At 44.3% G+C, this 20914-nt stretch overlaps 1 protein-coding gene across 5 annotated transcripts in view; it reads left to right on the plus strand.

The window, feature by feature from the left end:
- Positions 1-20101, plus strand: part of LOC104659880 (DNA-directed RNA polymerase III subunit RPC9-like) — a 46355-nt gene extending 26254 nt beyond the window's left edge. For 2 of the 5 annotated variants that reach the window (XM_030933400.1, XM_030933401.1), the window contains one exon: positions 2102-2521. Coding sequence is in view for 3 of the 5 variants with exons in the window: in XM_030933401.1 (XP_030789261.1) it covers positions 2102-2105 (4 nt within the window). In the remaining 2 variants the exon portion in view is untranslated. Of the gene's footprint in view, positions 1-2101; positions 2522-14334; positions 14845-18841 lie in introns of those variants that run through there. The other 3 variants (XR_004058127.1, XM_030933403.1, XM_030933399.1) reach the window with 3 other exon arrangements.
- The last annotated feature ends 813 nt before the right edge of the window (positions 20102-20914 follow it).

Raw genomic sequence — 20914 nt, forward strand, 5'->3', positions numbered from 1 at the left:
AAAAAAAATTTCAATGTCATGAAGCTTTTTCCTTATACTTTTTCTAAGAGCTTTATAGTTTGTCTTATGTTTAAGTCTTTGATCCTTTGTTTAAAATTAAAAAAAATTTTTTTAAATTAAAAAATTTTGGCCAGGTGCTGTGGCTCAAGCCTGTAATCCCAGCACTTTGGGAGGCCAAGACGGGCGGATCACGAGGTCAGGAGATCGAGACCATCCTGGCTAACACAGTGAAACCCTGTCTCTACTAAAAAATACAAAAAACGAGCCGAGCGAGGTGTCGGGTGCCTGTAGTCCCAGCTACTGGGGAGGCTGAGGCAGGAGAATGGCGTAAACCTGGGAGGCGGAGCTTGCAGTGAGCCGAGATCCGGTCACTGCACTCCAGCCTGGGAGACAGAGGGAGACTCCGTCTCAAAAAAAAAAAAAAATTTTAGGTCGGCACAGTGGCTCATGCCTGTAATCCCAGCACTTTGGGAGGTGGAGGTGGGCGGATTACCTGAGGTAGGGAGTTCAAGACCATCCTGGCCAACATGGAGAAGCCCCATCTCTACTAAAAATACAAAATTAGCTGGGCGTGGTGGCACATGCCTGTAATCCCAGCAACTTGTGAGGCTGAGGCAGGAGAATCGCTTGAACTTGGGAGGCGGAGGTTGCAGTGAGCTAAGATCTTGCCACTGCACTGCAGTCTGGGCAACAGCGAGACTCGTCTCAAAAAAAAAATTAATTGACGTAATAATTTGTGCATATTTCTGGTGTATAAAGTCATGTTTTGATATGTATATAACGTTTAATGCTCAAATTAAGGTAATTAGCATATTTATCACTGCAAATATTGATCCATTTTCAGTTCATTTTTGTATGTACTATAAGGTAAGAATCCACCTTCTTCCTTTGCATGTGGATATCCAGTTTTTCTAGTACCATTTGCTGAAAAGATGATTTCTTCTTTATTGAATGGGTCTTGGTCTCCTTGTCAAAATCATTTGACCATACATGCAAGTGTTTTCTTTCTGGGTTCTCTACTCTGTTGGTCTGTATATCTGTTTCTCTGCTAATACTACACTATTTTGATTGCTATAGCTTTACAAGAAGTTTTGAAATCAGGAAGTTTGACTACTCAGATTTTATTCTTTTTCAAAATTGTTTTAGCTATTTGGGGTCTCCTCGGATTTCATATGAATTTTAGGATGGATTTTCCTATTTATGAGAAAAATGCCATTGAGATTTTTGTTTGTTTGTTTTTGTTTTTGAGACGGAATCTCTCTCTGTCGCCCAGGCTGGAGTGCAGTGGCAGGATCTCTGCTCACTGCAACCTCCGCCTCCCGGCTTCACGCCATTCTCCTGCCTCAGCCTCACGAGTAGCTGGGACTACAGGCAACCGCCACTGCACCCGGCTAATTTTTTGTATTTTTAGTAGAGACAGTGTTCCACTGTGGTCTCGATCTCTTGACCTTGTGATCTGCTTGCCTTGGCCTCCCGAAGTGCTAGGATTACAGGCGTGAGCCACCGCACCTGGCCGGTTCTGCACACATTTTTTTTGTTTTTTTTTTTTTTTGAGATGGAGTCTTGCTCTGTCACCCAGGCTGGAGTGCAGTGGCGCGATCTCGGTTCACTGCAAGCTCCGCCTCCCAGGCTCACGCCATTCTCCTGCCTCAGCCTCCCGAGTAGCTGGGACTACAGGCGTCTGCCACCATGCCCGGCTAATTTTTTGTATCTTTTAGTAGAGACGGGGTTTCACCGTGTTAGCCAGGATGGTCTCAATCTCCTGACCTCGTGATCAGCCCGCCTCGGTCTCCCAAAGTGCTGGGATTACAGGCGTGAGCCACCGTGCCCCACTCTGCACAATTTTTTTTAGATGTATACCTATTTTATAATTTTGGGTGCTATTGTAAATGGTGCTTATTTCCAGTTGTTGATTGCTGATACAGAAATACAGCTGACTTTATATTGATCTTATGCCCTCCAGCCTTGCTAAATCCACTTACTAATTCCAGAAACTTTTATTCTTTAGGATTTTCTATGCCGACAGTTATGGTATTTGCAAACAGAGTTTTCTTTCTTTCTCATCTGTATGCCGTTTCTTTTTCTTATTTCATTGCCCCAGCTGAGGCCTACAGGACGATGCTGAGTAGGAGTGGTGAGAGCAGACATCCTCATCTTGTCCTGGATCTCAAGGGAAACAGTTCTTCACCATTAAGTATGATGCTAGTTTACATTTTCCATGGATGTCCTTTAACAGGTTTACAAAGTTCAAATTGCTGAGATTGGATATTGAATGTTGTCACTTGCTTTTTCTGTATCTATAAATCTATAAAGATTTGTAGTCTCTTGGCTGTATCTTTTTGTTTATTTTTATTTTTAGTAGTTACTGTAAGGATAATAATGTGCATGCGTGACCATTTATAGTCCAGAGTTAGTATTTGACCAGTTAGTAAGTGTATACAGGTCTCTTTATCTTCTTTTTGTGTTATGGTTGTTGTATTTATAACATATAATCTACATACATTGAAACATATAATCTACATATTATTAGTGTGGTTTTTTTTGTTTGTTTTTGTTTTTTTTGAGACAGAGTCTGGCTCTGTCACCCAGGCTGCAGTGCAGTGCCACGATCTCAGCTCACTGCAAGCTCTGCCTCTCAGGTTCATGCTATTCACTTGCCTCAGCCTCCCGAGTAGCTGGAACTACACGCGCCCGCCACCATGCCAGGCTAATATTTTGTATTTTTAGTAGAAATGGGGTTTCACCATGTTAGCCAGGATGGTCTCGATCTCCTGACCTCGTGATGCGCCCGCCTCGGCCTCCCAAAGTGCTGGGATTACAGGTGTGAGCCACCGCGCCTGGCCTATTAGTAGTGTTTTAACATTTACTTTCTGTATTCTTACATATTTTAAAGAACTTAAGAGAACAGAAATAGTCTTTTATGTCTACCCAGTGTCATCGTTTTTTTTTTTTTTTTTGCTCTCTAGTCTTGAAGTTCCCTGTGTCCTTTTTACATTTACTTCACCCAGAAGAATTTCCTTTGGCACTTTTCTGAGAATAGGTCTGCTGGGTACAAATTCTCTTATTTTCATTTAGCTGAGAATGTTATTATTTTCTTTCATTCCTGAAGGATAATTTCACTGGGTTGATTGGACTTTTCCTTCAGAACTTTAAAGATGTCATTTCAGTGACTTCTGGCTGTTTCAGTTTCTGATTAGTAGTCTATGATCAGGCTAGGTGCAGTGGATCATTGCTGTCATCCCAGCACTTTGGGAGGCCAAGGCAGGAGGATCACTTGAGGCCAGGAGTTTAAGACCAGTCTGGGCAGCATAGCGAGACCCCATCTCTATTTTCTAAAAAATAATTAATTTAAAAAAAACTTTTAAAAAATCTGCTATCACCCTAAGCCTAATGTGTCCTTTTCCTGTGGCTGCTTTTAAGATTTTTTAAATCCCGTCTTTACTCCCACTGCTTCACTTCATTAGCCTAAAAAAAATTTTTTTAATAAAATTAAATTTTAAAAAAGATTATTCAAGTCTTTGGTCCTCAATAATTTGATAATGATATATTTCAGCTTTTTTCCCACAGTTTATCTTTACTGAGCTCCTTGATTATGTAAATTTATGTGTCTTACTAAATTTATGGAGTTTTCAACTATTCTTGAAATATTTTTTCTGTCCCAATCTCAATCTCTTTATCCTCCTTTTCTTGAACTATAGAAACACAACTGGTAGACCTCTGATGCTGCTGTACAGGTCTCTGAGGCTCTATTTCTTTCTAAAACAATTTGTAGTTCAAATGGAATAATTAATTTCTCTCTTTTTTTTTTTCCTGTCTCTCTCTTTTTTTTTTTCTTTTTGAGACAGAGTCTCGCTCTATCACCCAGGCTGGAGTGCCATGGCATGATCTCAGCTCATTGTAAGCTCTGCCACCCGGGTTCACACCATTCTCCTACCTCAGCCTCCCAAGTAGCTGGGACTCTAGGTGCCCACCACCACGCCCAGCTATTTTTTTTTTTTTTTTTTTTCAGTAGAGACGGGGTTTCACTGTGTTAGCCAGGATGGTCTCGATCTGCTGACCTCGTGATCCACCTGCCTCGGCCACCCAAAGTGTTGGGATTACAGGCGTGAGCCCCCGCGCCCGGCCTCCTGTCTCTTTTTTTAATAGAGACAGGGTTTCACTCTGTTGCCCAAGCTGAAGTGCAGTTGTGCTATCAGGCTCACTGTAGCTTCAGAGTCTAATGGGATAATTTCTGTTGATCTGTCTATATATGCAGAGATTGTTCTGGCATCTTCCATTATCAAGCCTACCAGTGAATTTTTCATTTCAGGTATTTTTCAGTTCTAAAGTTTCCATTTGGTTATTTTTTACACTTTCTGTTCTTTCCTGAGAACTTGTATTATTCCATTCATTTCAGGAATATCTACTTTTACCCCCCGTTGTTATAGTAGCTAAATTCTTGATAACTTTAACATCTGGGTCATCATGGGCTTGGCACCTGTTGATTATCTTTTCCCTGGAGAATGAGTCGTATTTTCCTGGTCTGGGTAATTGTAGATTGTATCCTGGGCATTTGAGTATTATATTGTTTGGACTCTGGGTCCTGTTAAAAGCCTCTTGTTTGTGTTTTAGGAGGCTGTTAACCCAATTAGCTTCAGACTTCAAGTTGGTCTTGCCTTCTGGGGCAAGGATTTCAGTGTCATTTTGTTTTGAAACCCACTCTGGGTCTTTGCATATGGAGCTGGACTGGTGGTGTAACTCGCTCCCTTCTCACCCGGGGTCTTTGCTGTGCTGGGTCTGTTCCATGCTTGCTGTTTTGGTGCTGTTCTGCATGTAAATAGCTCAGATGAACCTAGGATTTGTGTTGATTGAAATTCAAATTTGGAGTCCCCTTCTCTAGCTCTCCTCTCTGGGACTCCCTCACTCCTACTCTCTGGCCCACATGAGACCCCCTTTTTGGTCCTCTAGCCACAGGCTCCAAGTTTCTCTCAAAGGTTTACCTGCCTGCCTGTGTGTAGTTGTTACTAGAGCTGTCCTTGGAGCAGAGCAGAGAAAGTAGAAAAGGAAGAAGGACTCTTAGGCACTCTGGACAGCAAGGGCTCCCTTCCTGCTGCTAGTCCCCGCCTGGGGGACTGCCCTCCTCCTGGGTCTCCAAGCCTTTCTCAGTCTCCTGGCCGGAAAGATTGGATTTCTCCTGGAGTTGGAGCTGCCTGTGGGGCCACCACAGCTGCACCAGGATTGAGGCCCTGAGAGAAAAGAGGGAAAGAGCCCCATGAAACTTACATCCATCCTCTACCCCAAAATGGTTCTCAGGTGTTGTTTCCCTCCCAGACCACCTGCTTTTGTTTGCTTTTCAGAGTCCTCAGGTGTATTTTTGTATATTTTGTCCGGAGATTTTTTTTTTTTTTTTTAAAGATGGAGTCTCGCTCCATTGCCTAGACTGGAGTGCAGTGGCACGGTCCTGGCTCACTGCAACTTGTGCCTCCCAAGTTCAAGCAGTTCTCACACCTGAGCCTCCTGAGTAGCTGGGATTACAGGCACACACCACCACACCCAGCTAATTTTTGTATTTTTAGTAGAGATGGGGTTTCGCCATGTTGACCAGGCTGATCTCAAACTCGTGACCTCAGATGATCCTCCGCCTCAGCCTCCCAAAGTACTGGGATTACAGGCTTGAGTCACCGCACCCAGCTGTCTGGAAATTTTTCACTGTAATCTGTGGAGATAGAAAGGCTTTTGTGGGCTTTCTCAATCTTCTCCTATAGCAGCAGTGCTAACAGTTGATTTGTAAGGCCTCTTTTCAGCTCTTTGTGTGGGCTGATGTATTGCTTCCTAAGCCCAACATCTTTTCCACTATAAATATGGACAAATATTGTTCAAAAAAAACCTACAAATAGGCATTGTCTTGCAAGCCGATTCATGATTGGCCATCATCTATATAAATTTAAAACAGATTTTAATATTAAAGAAGGATTAGTTAAAATTAATTTTAACTCCCTTTTTTCCACTAGTGATCCTAAAATTGAAGATTTTTAAAAATCTTTTTAAAAGGCTTTCTAAACCTTTTAACCTCAACCCTTTCATTAATTGCTTGGTTCTGTGACTCCGCCAAGAGCAAACGCTACAGGCAGTGTTGTTGTCCAACAGCCAGTAGAGGGAGCGGCAGGCTTCTTCACTGCGGCTGGGCCTGGCTCCTCCTCTAGGAACTTGCAGCTCTTGCAATTCAAACAGCCTCAGTGTCCCATGACCCAGGGGGCTGCTTGACCAAAGTCATGAAGACCTGGACCATCGTGTGCTAGCTGTTGCAGCTTAAGACATTACACTTACAACAGGAACTGCTGAAGCATCTTTAATCCTGGTGTTTGAATATCCTCAACAGAATTTTTCTGCCATTCTCTCAGGGAGAGGAGATTCAAGATAACAGCCCTTAACAAGTCTGATTCTATTAGTGCAAGCTGGGGCTCTATTAACGTGCTTACATACCTCCACTACCAGAGACCTTGCGGGTAGGGTAGGAATGATGTTTTGTTTGACTTTATAACCTTATTCAGCAAAACAATAGTGTTGGGACTCAACTGCAAGTCACGGTGATACGATGTTCCGTGTCATTTTTTCTTTCTTTCTTTCTTTCTTTTTTTTTGAGACGGAGTTTCACTCTTATCACCCAGGCTGGAGTGCAATGGCATGATATCGGCTCACTGCCACCTCTGCCTCCCGTGTTTAACCGATTTTCCTGTCTCAGCCTCCTGAGTAGCTGGGATTACAGGCGCCTGCCACCATGCCTGGCTAATTTTTGTATTTTTTAGTAGAGACGAGGTTTCACCATGTTGGCCAGGGCTAGTCCTGAACTCCTGACCTCAGGAAATCCACCCGCCTTGGCCTCCCTAAGTGCTGGGATTACAGGTGTGAGCCCCTGCGCCCGGCTCTGTGTCATTTTTTTCTACAGCATGTTACTTCCTCTGAAGCATTTGACTCTTGAATCATTTTAGCTTTTTCTTCAGGCATCTGTTTCTCAAAGAACTGCAGCCTGGCTTGTAGCCCCAGCTCTCATGCTGACATCTCCTCGCTAAGGTATACAGCTCTGTCTTAGGGTTGGGATTAGGTCTGCCAGGAATGGAGCAAGAGGACTTGCCTTCAAGACCCAGCTTAGGTAGGGTAGTAAATAACTTTGCATCCCTAAAAGGGACTCTTCTGGGCACAGATTATTCTTGGGAGTGGACACTATATTTGGAATGTGTTCCTCTGGGACCAGCAAAGCTCAGAGTCGATGGATGAGTTGTCGGTTTCCTTAGTGTCTGGAGTCCTGGTACCCTGGCTGCTTTCAGAGCATGGAGTCCTGCCCCGTATCTCCCCAGAGTTTTCCCCTTCTCTCCCATGAACTTCTGCAAGTCGGGGCTTCCCTAGCTCTTTCTCTTACATATGCTTCAGATTACGTTTACCTCATGGTAGCTTTGTCTCGGTTGTTGGGGACACAAAGATGAACACAGTGGAAATGCTATGGTAGGGACACGGTGCAGAGACACCGAAGTGTCAGCAAACACCATGTGCCAAGTAAGGCCTGAGATCAGGAAGTAGCCTCGTGCTTTTCTGTAGGGTGTTTGCAGTTTGGGTCAGTTGGGATGTGAGTGCAAAGTAGGGCCATACAAAGCTATAGAGACTGACAACGACCAGATTTCAGAGGGTTCTGGGGGCTGAACTAAGGAAATTCAAGTTCAGACCACAACCTGTGAGGACAGTGGGAGGATTACAAGCAGGATAATGAGATGACCATGTTTCTATCTTTTAAAAGAGACTTTATTTGTATGAGTGTAGATAGATTGAAAAGGTGGCAGCCCACTGAAGATGAAGGTCATTGTCCTCTAACCAAGAGGTTGGAGTGGGCTGTAGAAATGGTGAGGAGGGGAGGAATATCTTTTTTTTTTGAGATGGATTCTCACTCTGTCACCCAGGCTGGATGCAGTGGCACAATCTTGGCTCACTGTAACCTCTGCCTTCCAAGTTCAAGCGATTCTCCTGCCTCAGCCTCCCGAATAGCTGGGATTACAGGTGCTGGCCACTGCGCCCAGCTAATTTTTTGTATTTTTAGTAGAGACGGGCTTTCACCATGTTGGCCAGGCTGGTCTTGAACTCCTGACCTCGTGAGCCTCCTGCCTCGGCCTCCCAAAGTGCTGGGATTACAGGTGTGAGCCACTGCGCCAAGCCGGTATATGGGATATTTCTTTTTTTTTTTTTTTTTTTTGAGATGGAGTCACGCTCTGCCGCCCAGTCTGGAGTGCAGTGGCCAGGTCTCAGCTCACTGCAAGCTCCGCCTCCTGGGTTTACGCCATTCTCCTGCCTCAGCCTCCCAAGTAGCTGGGACTACAGGTGCCGCCACCTCGCCCGGCTAGTTTTTTGTATTTTTTTTTTAGTAGAGACGGGGTTTCACCGTGTTAGCCAGGATGGTCTCGATCTCCTGACCTCGTGATCCACCCGTCTCGGCCTCCCAAAGTGCTGGGATTACAGGCTTGAGCCACCGCGCCCGGCCGGGATATTTCAATAGACATACAATGTGCAATAATCGCAGTAGGGTAAATGGGGTAGCCATCACCTCAAGCATTTATCCTTTTCTGATAAACATCCATTTATACTCTTGTAGTTGTTTTTAAATGTATAATTAAATTATTGTTGACCATAGTCCCCCTGTTGGGCTATCAAATACTAGATCTTATTCATTCTTTCTATTTTTTCATACCCATTAACCATGCAAACTTCCCCCCACCTCTCTCACCCCACTGCCCGTCCCCACCTCTGGTCTGCTACTCTCTGGTCCTTCTCCTCTCTCTGTCTCCAGAAAGCACGGACTTCTTGGTTACAGCCTGTAGTGGTACTGAGATTGTGAGACCTGGGTGAGGACGTCAGTAGGAGGGTCAGAGGATGAAAGACAGCACCATGAGCGTGCCAGAGCCTTGTGGGAGAAGAGAAAATCCAGAAAGAGATGAAGAAGGGAGAGTTGGAAGGATCAGAAAAGAATTGAGAAAGGTGTCATGGAAGCCCTGAGGGCAGGCAGTTTCAAGGAGGGAATGATCAGCAGTGTCACATGTCACCAACAGGATGGAGTAGGACCGAGGAGCAGCCACTATGTGTGGAGGACACCAGGCCCTTGAAGCAAGAACAGTTTTGGTGATCACTTGGGCAAGAGCTAGGGTGTGGGGAGTTGAGAAGCAAGGGGAGAAAGTAGACACAATGAAAGAGGCTTGGTTAGGCTGGGCGCAGTGGCTCATGCCTATAATCCCAGCACTTTGGGAGGCCACGGTGGTGGATCACAAGGTCAGGAGATAGAGACTATCCTGACCAACATGGTGAAACCCTGTCTGTACTGAGAAAAAAAAAAAATTAGCTGGGCGTGGTGGTGCGTTCCTCTAATCGCAGCTGCTCAGGAGGCTGAGGCAGGAGAATCCCTTGAACCTGGGAGGTGGAGGTTGTAGTGAGCCAAGATCACACCACTGCACTCCAGCCTGGGCGACAGAGCAAGACTCCATTTCAACAAAAAAGAAAAGGAAAAAAAAGGCTTGGTTCTGAAGCCAGTGGGGAATGTTTGTACCCTGACCCCCTTAACTCCCCCAATACCCCAGACTGGAGTGTGCAGTGTGTGGGGGCCTGCTGTGACCACAGCAGTGCTCAGCTCCTTGGATGTAGGACAGGGAACTTGCCTGGTGGTTCGACCTCGAGTTGGGGTTTTTCAGGGAGCGGTTGTGAATGTCATTGCTGATCTTACTTCTGGTCATCTCATTACCAGATCCCCTGCAGCTTTTAGTCCTTGCAATCCCTCTTCTCCCTCTTCATGTGGAGACCTCTCAGATGGGAGCTGAGAAAACTACTGGGAATGAACTCATCTCCTTTCTAGTCATTTCTGACTGACTGCTGCTTTCCCCTCACCATGGTCTTGGTGGAACTGTCTTGGTCTTGCTGGAAGTTTGGGCAGCAGTTTCTGAGGGTCTTTCCCTTTCCCTCCTGGAGTTTCAGCCTCTCCATGTGTTTGTCTTCACCGCCGGTGGCCATTCTCCAGTCTCCCTCCGGACCCTCTCTCCTCAGGCAGCAGTTGCTTTTTTACTTCTGTGTTATCAAGAGGCTGTTTGCTCCACAATCATGCCTCAGTCCCCCGAGACCAGTTGTCATTCCACTGAACTTTCCACTGTCATTCCACTGACACCAGAGCACAGGTGTCATTCCACTGAACTGCACAGGCCACCAATGACTTCTTGGTTAGCAAATCCAGTGACTTCTACATTGACACTGTCAATCTATTTTTCTTGCTGTATTGCCCAGGCTGGAGTGCAGTGGTGTGATCATGGCTCACTGCAGCCTCAGACTCCTGGGCTCAAGCAATCTTGCCTCAGCCTCCCCAGTGGCTAGGAGGACTACAGGTGTGTGCCACCATGCTTGGCTAATTGTTTTATTTTTTATTTTTTTGTAGAGACAGAGTCTCAGTTTGTTGCCCAGGCTGTTTTTGAACTCGTAGCCTCAAGTGATCCTCCTACTTTAGCCTCCCAAAGTGTTGGGATTACAGATGTGAGCCACCGCGTCTGGCTTCTGGCCCCTTAAATGGAGGCGCTTTATGGTGTTCTGTCCTGGTTCACTCGCTCCACAGTTGGTCTCTGGAGCATAATATCTACTCCATGGTTTCATGTAACTCCTTGCAAATAAAGCTAGTGCTGGTTTTTTTCTTTTAGTTCTAGACCAAATTAGACCTCAAACTAGACACACTTTTTGACAGAAACCTCTTCAGAGTTATAAAAGTACTACAAACTCAAATTTCATTTGAAATAATATATATTTTTGTAAACACCCTAACCTTGACTCTGTCTGTTCCTTCACTCCTCCTCCCCGCACACAATTTACGCATATCCTATTAACTTTACCTGAGGGTGACGGGAAGAATTTCACGTGTTTAGATGCTTACTGGCATGCCTGTTGCTGCTGGCCAACTTTATAACCTCATTCTCGCTCACCCAGGGGTGTTACAGTGTGTTTCTCACTGTCTGCCTCCATTTTTTTGTGGGTCTTCCAGAATCGCTGCCAGCACCAGCCAGAGCATGCCCCTCTTCCTTGGTTGCTCTCCTGTACTGACCGAATTACACCCAGCATCTTGATAGTCAGAGCCTTTTTGATCTTGTCCCAGATGATTTTTTCACTCCATGTCCCACCCCTCTCTAGCTGTTTCCTAAAACTCTGGGAGGTTTCTTTCCTATGGGCATGTCCTTGTGTTGTTCCTGCCCTGGCTGTCTGTCCCTGTCCCTCCCATCCTTTTTTTTTTTTTTTTGTCTCCCAGGCTGGAGTGCAGTGGCGAGATCTTGGCTCACTGCAAGCTCCGCCTCCCAGGTTCATGCCATTCTCCTGCCTCAGCCTCCCGAGTAGCTGGGACTACAGGCGCCTGCCATCACGCCCAACTCATTTTTTGTATTTTTAGTTGAGACAGAGTTTCACTGTGTTAGCCAGGATGGTCTCGATCTCCTGACTGCATGATCCACCCACCTCGGCCTCCCAAAGTGCTGGGATTACAGGCATGAACCACCGCGCCCGGCCCCTCCTATCCCCTTTTGAGTTGAAAAGTCATCAGGGTCTAATGCAAGCGTCATCTCTGTGGAGTCTCCCTTCCTGAGTCTAGAGTAAATGTTTGGGATTACAAGAAGTAGAACTTGACTAGAGCTGCCCTAATAATGACTGTCATTTTATGGAGAAATTATTTTGGGACAGATGGCATTATGACATTTTCCATCCATTATCACATGTACACTAGAAGCAGATGGCCAAGAACAGGAGCTTTTCTGCCATTTACTAGCTTTGCAACTGTGGACAAGTTAATTACTATCTCAGTGTCAGTGAAATCTGAGGATTCAATGTACTTCCACATGGAAAGCAAGCAATAAATGGTAGCAGCGGCCTCTGGGAAGATTTTCATCCCTCTTCATCCTCTCATAAGATAGTAAGTACTGTTATCGTTCCTGTTTCACAGATGAGGAAACTGAGGCTCAGGGAGAGTGGGTAATTGTTCTGCTTCCCCCAACACATGGCTGCAGGAGTCGTGGCTTCTTCATGTTTTCACTCCAGAAGGTCTTTAAAGCAATAAATACTTACTGAGCTGATTGGAAAGATGGATCTGCAGCCCCAGGGGTGGTCATTGCAGTTGTTTGATCTCCTCGAAGTTCTGTAGTCTTTCAGCGTCCACACGATTCAGCCCCCCTTTCAGCAATGAGCTGTGTCTTTCTTTGAGGCAGATGATCACTACATCTGTCACTCAGATCTTTTGTTGTGAAAATTTGCATGTATTTGTCTTCTTTCTCCAGCTGGGTTAAGTGCTTTCAGGGCAGAGGGATTGTACCTTGTATTTCTGTGTATTAACTCCTGCCTCTTTTAGTCCCTGTTTTGTTTACTAAGATAATGGGTCAAATCTGGGAAACAATACGTCTTAATCTCAAAAAGGAATTCACCCATTTCTAAGAGACGACCAAACAAGATAATTTGGTGTGTTTTAATTTTTTAGTTTTAATCAGTTGCAGCCCGAACCTGGCTCTCCCAGTGTTCTCACCAGGCACTGTCATTATTTCTTTGGCTTGATCTTAGATCGGACTGTGGGATCAGGAGAGAGAAGGAGTCCTATTTATTGTTGCTTCCCATGTACTCTGCAATATCTGACACAGCATGTGCTAAATAATACCTACTTAGGGCATGGGTGAGATCTTAGAGCCATGTTTAATCACTCACTTTGTCCTTTTGTTTTGCTTTTTTTGAGATGGAGTCTCTGTCACCCAGGCTGGAGTGCAATGGCATGATCTCAGCTCACTGCAACCTCCACCTCCTGGGCTCAAGCAATTCTTTTGCCTCAGCCTCCCAAGTAGCTGGGATTACAGGCACCCACCACTGTGCCCAGCTAATTTTGTATTTTTGTAGAGGCGGGATTTCGCCATGTTGGCCAGGCTGGTTTCGAACTCCTCACCTCAAGTGATCTGCCCGCTTCGGCCTCCCAAAATCCTGGGATTACAAGCGTGAGCCACCATGCCTGGCCTTTTCTCACTTTTTTATCCATGTCATTTTTTGCCCTCCTCAACAAAGATATGTTGTTTTATCTTGTGGTTGTTTTTTTTTTTTTTTCATGTGGATTGCTGAACCCCAGCCAGCCCCTCGTACCCTCTCCAGCCAGCTCACACTCGTTTGTCACAGCTCCTGGAACTCCCGTTGACACACAGGGAATAGCCACCCACAGTGGACTGTGCTGTTCTGTTTTCTCCCTTAAATTTATCATGCTTACAGAATGCCACTTCTGCAAACTATAGTCAAGTAGGGGGCAGTGGCTCGTGGATATGCTCGCTTGCTCATCCTCTTTGAAAAGGTAAACAACTCTGAATTATTTTTTCTTTGAGACAGAGTTTCACTCTTGTCACCCAGGTTGGAGTTCAGTGGCATGATCTTGGCTCAGTGCTGCCTCCGCCTCCCAGGTTCAAGCAGTTCTCCTGCCTCAACCTCTCAAATAGCTGGGATTACAGGCGTACGCCACTACACCTATCGAATTTTGTATTTTTAGTAGGGATGAGGTTTCACCATGTTGGTCAGGCTGGTCTTGAACTCCTGCTGGGATTACAGGCATAAGCCACTGTACCCAACCCCAGCTCTGAATTATTTATTTATTTATTTATTTATTTGTTATTTTATTTATTTATTTTTAAAACTAAACCAGCCTGGTTTAGTTTAATTTCATTATTCATTCATTCATTAATTCATTCATGACAGGGTCTCGCTGTGTCACCCAGGCTGGAATGCAGTGGTGTAAACACAGCTCACTGCAGCTTCGACCTCTGGGGCTCAAGCAGTCCTCCCACCTCAGCCTCCCAAGTAGCTGGGAACACAGATGTGTACCACCAGGCTTGGCTAATTTTTGTATTTTTTGTAGAGATGGGGTCTTGATGTGTTACCCAGGCTGGTCTTGAACTCCTGGGCTCAAGCAGTCCACCCACCTCCGCTTCCCAAAATGCTGGGATGACAGGTACGAACCACTACAACTGGCCCAAAGACGTATTTTTACCTATAGTGTAGTTCAGCCTTAAGGCTGTACCAGCAGATAGAGGTGGAAAAGTAATGTAAAGCGAATATCAAATTACGTTTACAAATAAAGCAGTTACTCATTAAGGCTTTTTTTAAAACCTCCTTTTTTATTCTGGGTTACATCGTTCCCTGGCTGTCTTTACCTCAGTGAGTCCTGCAGTCACTCTAGCCTCCTGCAAGGACAGATATTTTGGTCACCATCAAGTGGATCTTTATTTTTATCTAATATTTACAATTCTGCCAGTTCTGACTCTTATATTCTCTTGCCTTGAATCCCAGGATCCACCTCTGATGTTCACTGTGGTCCAGTGTGGTTCTAACTTGACCTATCAGAAGTCATCTGGATCGCTTTGTGTCTTTGTGTCTTGTTTTTTTTGTTTTGTTTTGTTTTGTTTTGTTTTTTTAATAGCACCCGTGAGAGTGCTGGGGAGTAAAAAGGGGGTCTTCACTCAGCAGAGACAACCAAAAAGTGCAGCGTTCCTTTTGCGAGAGAGATACTGGAAGATTGCCAATGAAACCAGGTATCCCCACTCAGTAGCCAAGTCACAGTGTTTGGAAAACAGCCCGTTTACTTGAGCAAGACTGACACCACCTGCGTGTCCCTTCCTCCCCGAGTCAGGGTGACTTCCACAGCAGCAGAACAAGTGCCTCTTGGACTGTTCATGGCAGACCAGAACGTTTCTGGCCTGGGTTTGATGGTGATCTGTGCTAGCAGGGAACACTAGAGGTGGAAATAAAAGATTTTCTAGTATGGAAATAAAGAGTTGGCATGAAAGTGGCTACTGAAAAGCATCTGAAATCATTTCTGTGCGTCGCGCTGTTTTCAGAGCCTTAACTATGTGTGGACTGTGGAGAAACTGCTGCTCCAACACCCCCACCATGTTCAGAGCAGCTGGTTCCAGAGGGCATCTGCAGGAATAGCCCCATGGTCCTAGGGCCGCCTTGTTTGTGTAGCAAACCGGGCCAGCCTCGACAGGGAGTGAGTAGAAGACTTTCACAGCTGCTGTTCAACTCCTCAGATGAGCTAAAGTCCCACATGTACCAACAAATTCATAGAAACGCTGTCATGCTGCAGCACTTAGCAGGGTCTGTGAGCCAGTTTCCACGTAGTTAAGCTGGCAGTGTCTGAACTGGAAGGTTAGAGGTAACTGGTTCTCCCAGGACATCGTTCTGACCTCAGCCATAGGGTCTTGACAGAAATGGACAGATGAGTGTAAAAGCCCATTGGCTTTATCATAATGGATGCCACTGAGTGTGACAAGACCTCTTTAAACAACTCTGCCTACAAATCAGCATTCCATGGCTTTATACCCTGAAATGATGCCACCTACCCCCTCCCAGAGCACAGTCTTTCCTTAAGGAATCTCTCCTCCCTCTCTTTGTGGGCTCCAGTAAGGCAAGGATGGTGCATCAGTTCTGATTTGAAGTATATGCTTTGAAAAAATATTCCTTTTGGTGTCCGGTCAGTTGGAATACAATGAACCGATAGAGTCTTTTTTGTTTTGTTTTGTTTTCTTGAGACAGTCTTGCTCCATCACCCAGGCTGGAGTGCAGTGGCACAATCTTGGCTCACTGCAACCTCCACATCCAGGGTTCAAGCAATTCTCCTTCCTCAGCCTCCCAAGTAGTTGGAACTACAGGCACCTGCCATCACGCCCAGCTAATTTTTTTTTTTACATTTTTAGTAGAGATGGGGTTTTGCCATGTTGGCCAGGCTGGTCTGGAACTCCTGACCTCAGGTGATCCGCTTGTCTCACCCTCCCCAAGTGCTGGGATTACAGGCATAAGCCACTGTGCCCGGCCTTCAATATGGTTTTTGCTATAGAACTTGATTTCCCCCTCTCTTGTGGTTGAGCCCCCTGTTTCCACATGGACCCTCCTTTTTACCTTTCCTGTGCAAGCTCCATGAAGGAAAGAATAAAGATAATTTCGCCTGGTTTTATTAGGCATTGTCAGTCCATTTTTAAAAAATGAGAATGTAGTCAGTTCCAATTAAGATCTAGGGCTTCTTTGTTTTTTATCAACTTCCCTTTAGTTTTTCAAAGGAATCAAGTTTAGTGTTCCAGTATGTCAAAGTATAATGAATAAAACTTAGTTGACAAACATTTTTAAAAATTAAATTTAGTAGACACATTTAAATGGTTTACAAATTATGGGCAGTCAATTCTTTCTTTCTTTCTTTCTTTCTTTCTTTCTTTCTTTCTTTCTTTCTTTTTTTTTTTGAGATGGAGTCTTCTTCTCTTGCCCAGACTGCAGTGCAGTGGCGTGATCATGGCTCACTGCAACGTCCTCCACCTGAGTTCAAGCAATTCTCCTGCCTCAGCCTCCTGAATAGCTGGGATTACAGGCACACACCACAATGCTGGCTAATTTTTTTGTATTTTTAGTAGAGACGAGGTTTTACCATGTTGGCCAGGCTGGTCTTGAACTCCTGACCTCGTGGTCCGCCCACCTCTGCCTCCCAAAGTGCTGAGATTACAGGCGTGAGCCATTGCGCCCGGTGGGGGCAGTGTCCCTTTCCACAGGTCTTAAGCTCCAGCACAGAACACACTTGTTCTAGTCCATGAAGGATAGCTCAGCTGTATTTCCAACGGATTCATCTTTCTTGCTGATGCTACCTTTTTAGAGGATTATACATGGAGTATTCAAGGTAAGCTAAAGTAAAACTATGGAAAAACAGCTCATTAATACATTCTGAGTGTTCACAGAACAGTAGGCAGTGACACATTTTGTCATTAATTCTTGACAATCACATACATCATAAACCCACAGGAATTCCAAGATCTAGAGGTCTGAGGACTCTGAATCTTCTGCAAGTTACGTATGATTTAAGAGAAAAAGAATCAACCCTGTATACCTTAGAAATGAGGTTACAGTATTGACTTCAAGAATATAAGGCTCCTACCGAGTCTAAAAAGACCTCGTTTCAGCTTCTTTTTTGGAATGCAACCCTGCAGTTTAAGAATAATGGGAGCACAACTTCCCCAGGAAACTTCTACATTTATTTTATACCAAAAAATTATGTGCAACATATAAACATTCTTACATATTTACATTTGGTTTTATTTACCAGTTAGCAAAACGGCGCCTTAAATCTCTGATAAAGAGTATTTCTAGCTAGATTAAAGGGGAAACCTGCCCAGTGAACTCCATTTTAAATGAATGTTTACTCTGGAGCTTAAAGCACTAATAAGAAATCTTTCTCATGGAACATACTAGACAGATCATACACCTAATACTTAGGTCATGCCTAATACAGTTTTATAACAAAACATTTCACCTTTTCTAGGCAAATTTGTAGTAAAAACATGTTTAAGTAAGTAGCTGGGGCTCCCACCCTTGCCTTTTTGGTTTGATGGAAGGGTAGTTCTCACAATTAGAAACCATAAGTGCTGCCTGAGGTGTCTGAAATGTTTCACCAATGCTTGTGTGTTGGAGGAAAAGACATGAGGACAGAAATTGCATAATAGGTCATTAGGTCTGTCTCCTCAAATAGGTTACCTGAAGTCACAGTGGGCCTCCTTGTTGGCATCTGTCTAATACTGATTTTCAAGACAAGATCTCCTGTCACTCTTGGTAGCAATCTAAGTTATGAAGTAACTGCTGAAGATAACTCTGTACTTTTTGCCAATAGTCTTTTCAAAAACTAAATGAAAAACAAAAGTCAGCAAATAGTTTGTTGTTGTTGTTCTTGTTGCTGTTGTTTTGAAACAGTGTTTCACTCGTTGCCCAGGCTGCGTTGCCCAGGCTGGAGTGCAATGGCGCAATTGGGAACTCACTGCAACCTCCACCTACCGGGTTCAAGCAATTCTCCTGCCTCAGCCTCCGGAGTAGCTGGCATTACAGGTGCCTGCCACCATGCCTAGCTAACTTTTGTATTTTTAGTAGAGACAGGGTTCCACTGTGTTGATCAGGTTAGTCTCGAACTTCTGACCTCAGGTGATCCACCTGCCTCAGCCTCCCAAAGTGCTGGGATTACAGGTATGAGCCACCATGCCTGACCAGCAAATAGCTTTAATTTCACTGTAGTCTTGGTCCTCTTTGAATGTAGTCTCTTTGAAAATAGTCAATGCTTTGAACATCATTTGAAAGTAATGAATTTAAGGAGAAGATACATGTATAAAGGAACAGTGATTCTGGGCACACAGCCAGTTAAACCTGAGTTATTTCACCAGAAATTTACCTTCACTGAGAGCAACTAGCTGTAATGCAAAACCAAATGAAATCTTCCAAATCACCCAGATTCCCGAGAATTTATCATCTAACCCCAATTCGTCTTATTTCTTCAAATGATATTTGTGAGCATCAAGTCAATAAATGGCTTCATTTGGAACAAATTACTTAAAAAAGATGAAGCATGGAATTACTGCTAAAAACAAATGTTTCCCCTCATCTGTCCTTTAACACTGGTGGCTAGTAATGCTGCAGTGTTCAAATATTCAGTCTAAAACCGGCAAAACAATCTTCTAATTTTATAACACTGGTGATTCCCCCCTCTTCTGGGCAGAATAGAAGGTATAGAAGGGAATCTGAATTCTCCAGGGCAAAAAACACCCAATTACCACCACCAGGGTTCTGTTACTTACTGAGACACTGGCATTACAATGCTGTTATGACAGGCAGTACGTGTTCCTCTCTCAGTGAGAAAAAAGGGTATTAATCCGACTGGGCCATAAGCATGTGGCAAAAAAATTTTATACAACTGAAACAGTGGCTTCACCGAGGTTTAGAAAAGCAAAGGAAAAACGGAAAGGGTCTGGCTGACCATTTTCCCATGTTTTCTCAGGTAAGAGTTGAAGGCATTTGCAAGAATGCAACATCAAGACAAGTTTTAACTATACTCTGCTGACTGATACAAAATAGGATGAAAAACCATTGGATACTGGGACACGAGGAACTTGTTTAGCACAACCGGTGTTATGTGTACCACGGTTTTAACCATTAGGCCATTTCCACTGTAGCTTAGAGAAAAGAACCAGAGGACTGCCTTGGTAGAGCTGGACGCGCTGCTATAAGACGGCCTCACTGTACAGCCCCAAAACCTGAGGACTTCTTTCTCCATAGGCACCAGACGGCCTATCAGTGCTTTCTAGATTCGTTAACTACTTCAGAATACAAGAACAGTACATCCATACTCCAACAGCCATTGAAAGATTCACATTCATGGGAAAACATAAGTCTTGATGAAATCTTGAGTTAAGCTATCTTTTAAGAAACTGGTTGAAACTGGTGAAAAGTTCATTACAATTCGGACTTGATCCCTGCCTCGAGCTAGAAGACCTACATTGCGTCAATTCTGAGTCAGTTGGAAGCTACAGAATTGTTGCTGATCCTACACATTTGAGTTTGCAGAGCAGAGCCTGTCCCCTCCCTTCAAAGAGAAGGCAAATAAAGCACTCAAGAGGTACTGGTCTCATTGACTGTTTTTAACATAAAATGAGTAATCAGATTGGAAGCAAAAACATTACTGCTGCTTCCCAACCAGAGGAGTAAAATGATCACACAGGACCCTTCTGCAGAGTGCGGGTTTTCTACCTGACGGTGAAGACAGGAGGGCAGGACACTTCTGCCCAAGGTCAACACACAAAATATTTGGTTTGAGATTTAAGACAGAAGGCACTTTTAACATTCTGATATCAGATGTTAACCATACAAACGTCCTGTCACAATTTCATTTGGGTTTACTCGAATCCCTTCCAAAATTCTTCTTACTGCATGTGTGTCATTATGAGAGCAGTGGCGACACGACCAGATTTAGCCTTGAGATGTGTCTACCTGTTCCTATTCTCCCAATGAAGCAAACTGCGCAGCGTGTCAGCCCTGAAGGTTACAAATCCAGTATCTGACTGCAAAACAACTAACTTAGACATCCGAGTGGTTAGTGCAGAAAGAAACAATTAGCAAGAACACTGGCTCCCACTCTGGAGCGACGGGGCTTAGACTGGTCTTTTCCACCATAATACTGTTTGGTTGACTGGCACCAACATTAAGGAAAAATATCTGCATGAAAATTCAACTGGTGGAAGAAACTTTAGCTAAAAATGCCATGTTTATATTTCCAGCTTTTCTCCAAAGAAAAAATACCCATTTTTGGTTGGGCACGGTGGCTCACACCTGTAATCCCAGCAGGCCGAGGCAGGCAGATCACGAGGTCAGGAGATCGATACCTTGGTGAAATCCCATCTCTACTAAAAATACAAAAAATAGCCGGGCGCGGTGGTGGGCAACTGTAGTTGCAACTACTTGGGAGGCTGAGGCAGAAGGGTGGCGTGAACCCAGGTGGCAGAGCTTGCAGTGAGCCGAGATGGCACCACTGGGCTCCAGCTTGGGTGACAGCAAGACTCCGTCTCAAAGAAAAAAGAGAAAAGATTTTCCCATCCTAGTGTCCTGAAGGCCTTGAACTCGAAGGTCTGGCCACATGACTCATTCTGTAAGGTTAACAATTGGCCCAGTTTTATGACTGGACACAATCTGGACTTGAATGTTCCAATTCAATTTCTTCCTTTCAGAAGAGAGAGATGAAACGGAACTGACCACCCTATTATTATTTTTTTCACCCTATTATTTGCTGCAACCACAGCGGCCAGTACTTTCCCCAAGATGCTGTGTATAGGCTATTTTCACTATCTCCTCAGTCAATGCTGAACTGACAGTTCTTCAATGCTACACTCCAACTAAACTGTACAGTAAGTTCTGCAGAAATGGATCTAATATTTCTATCTTTATTTACAAATATCACATACACGGATTCTAGTTGAATCTACATGTTTAAATCCATTGGCTAAAAACATACTACATATTGTAAACATGGCAATATTTAATACAGTATCTATTCTAGAATATTTTCATGTTATGATCA

Source organism: Rhinopithecus roxellana, chromosome 6, assembly GCF_007565055.1.
Source record: "Rhinopithecus roxellana isolate Shanxi Qingling chromosome 6, ASM756505v1, whole genome shotgun sequence".
Classification (NCBI taxonomy): domain Eukaryota; kingdom Metazoa; phylum Chordata; class Mammalia; order Primates; family Cercopithecidae; genus Rhinopithecus; species Rhinopithecus roxellana.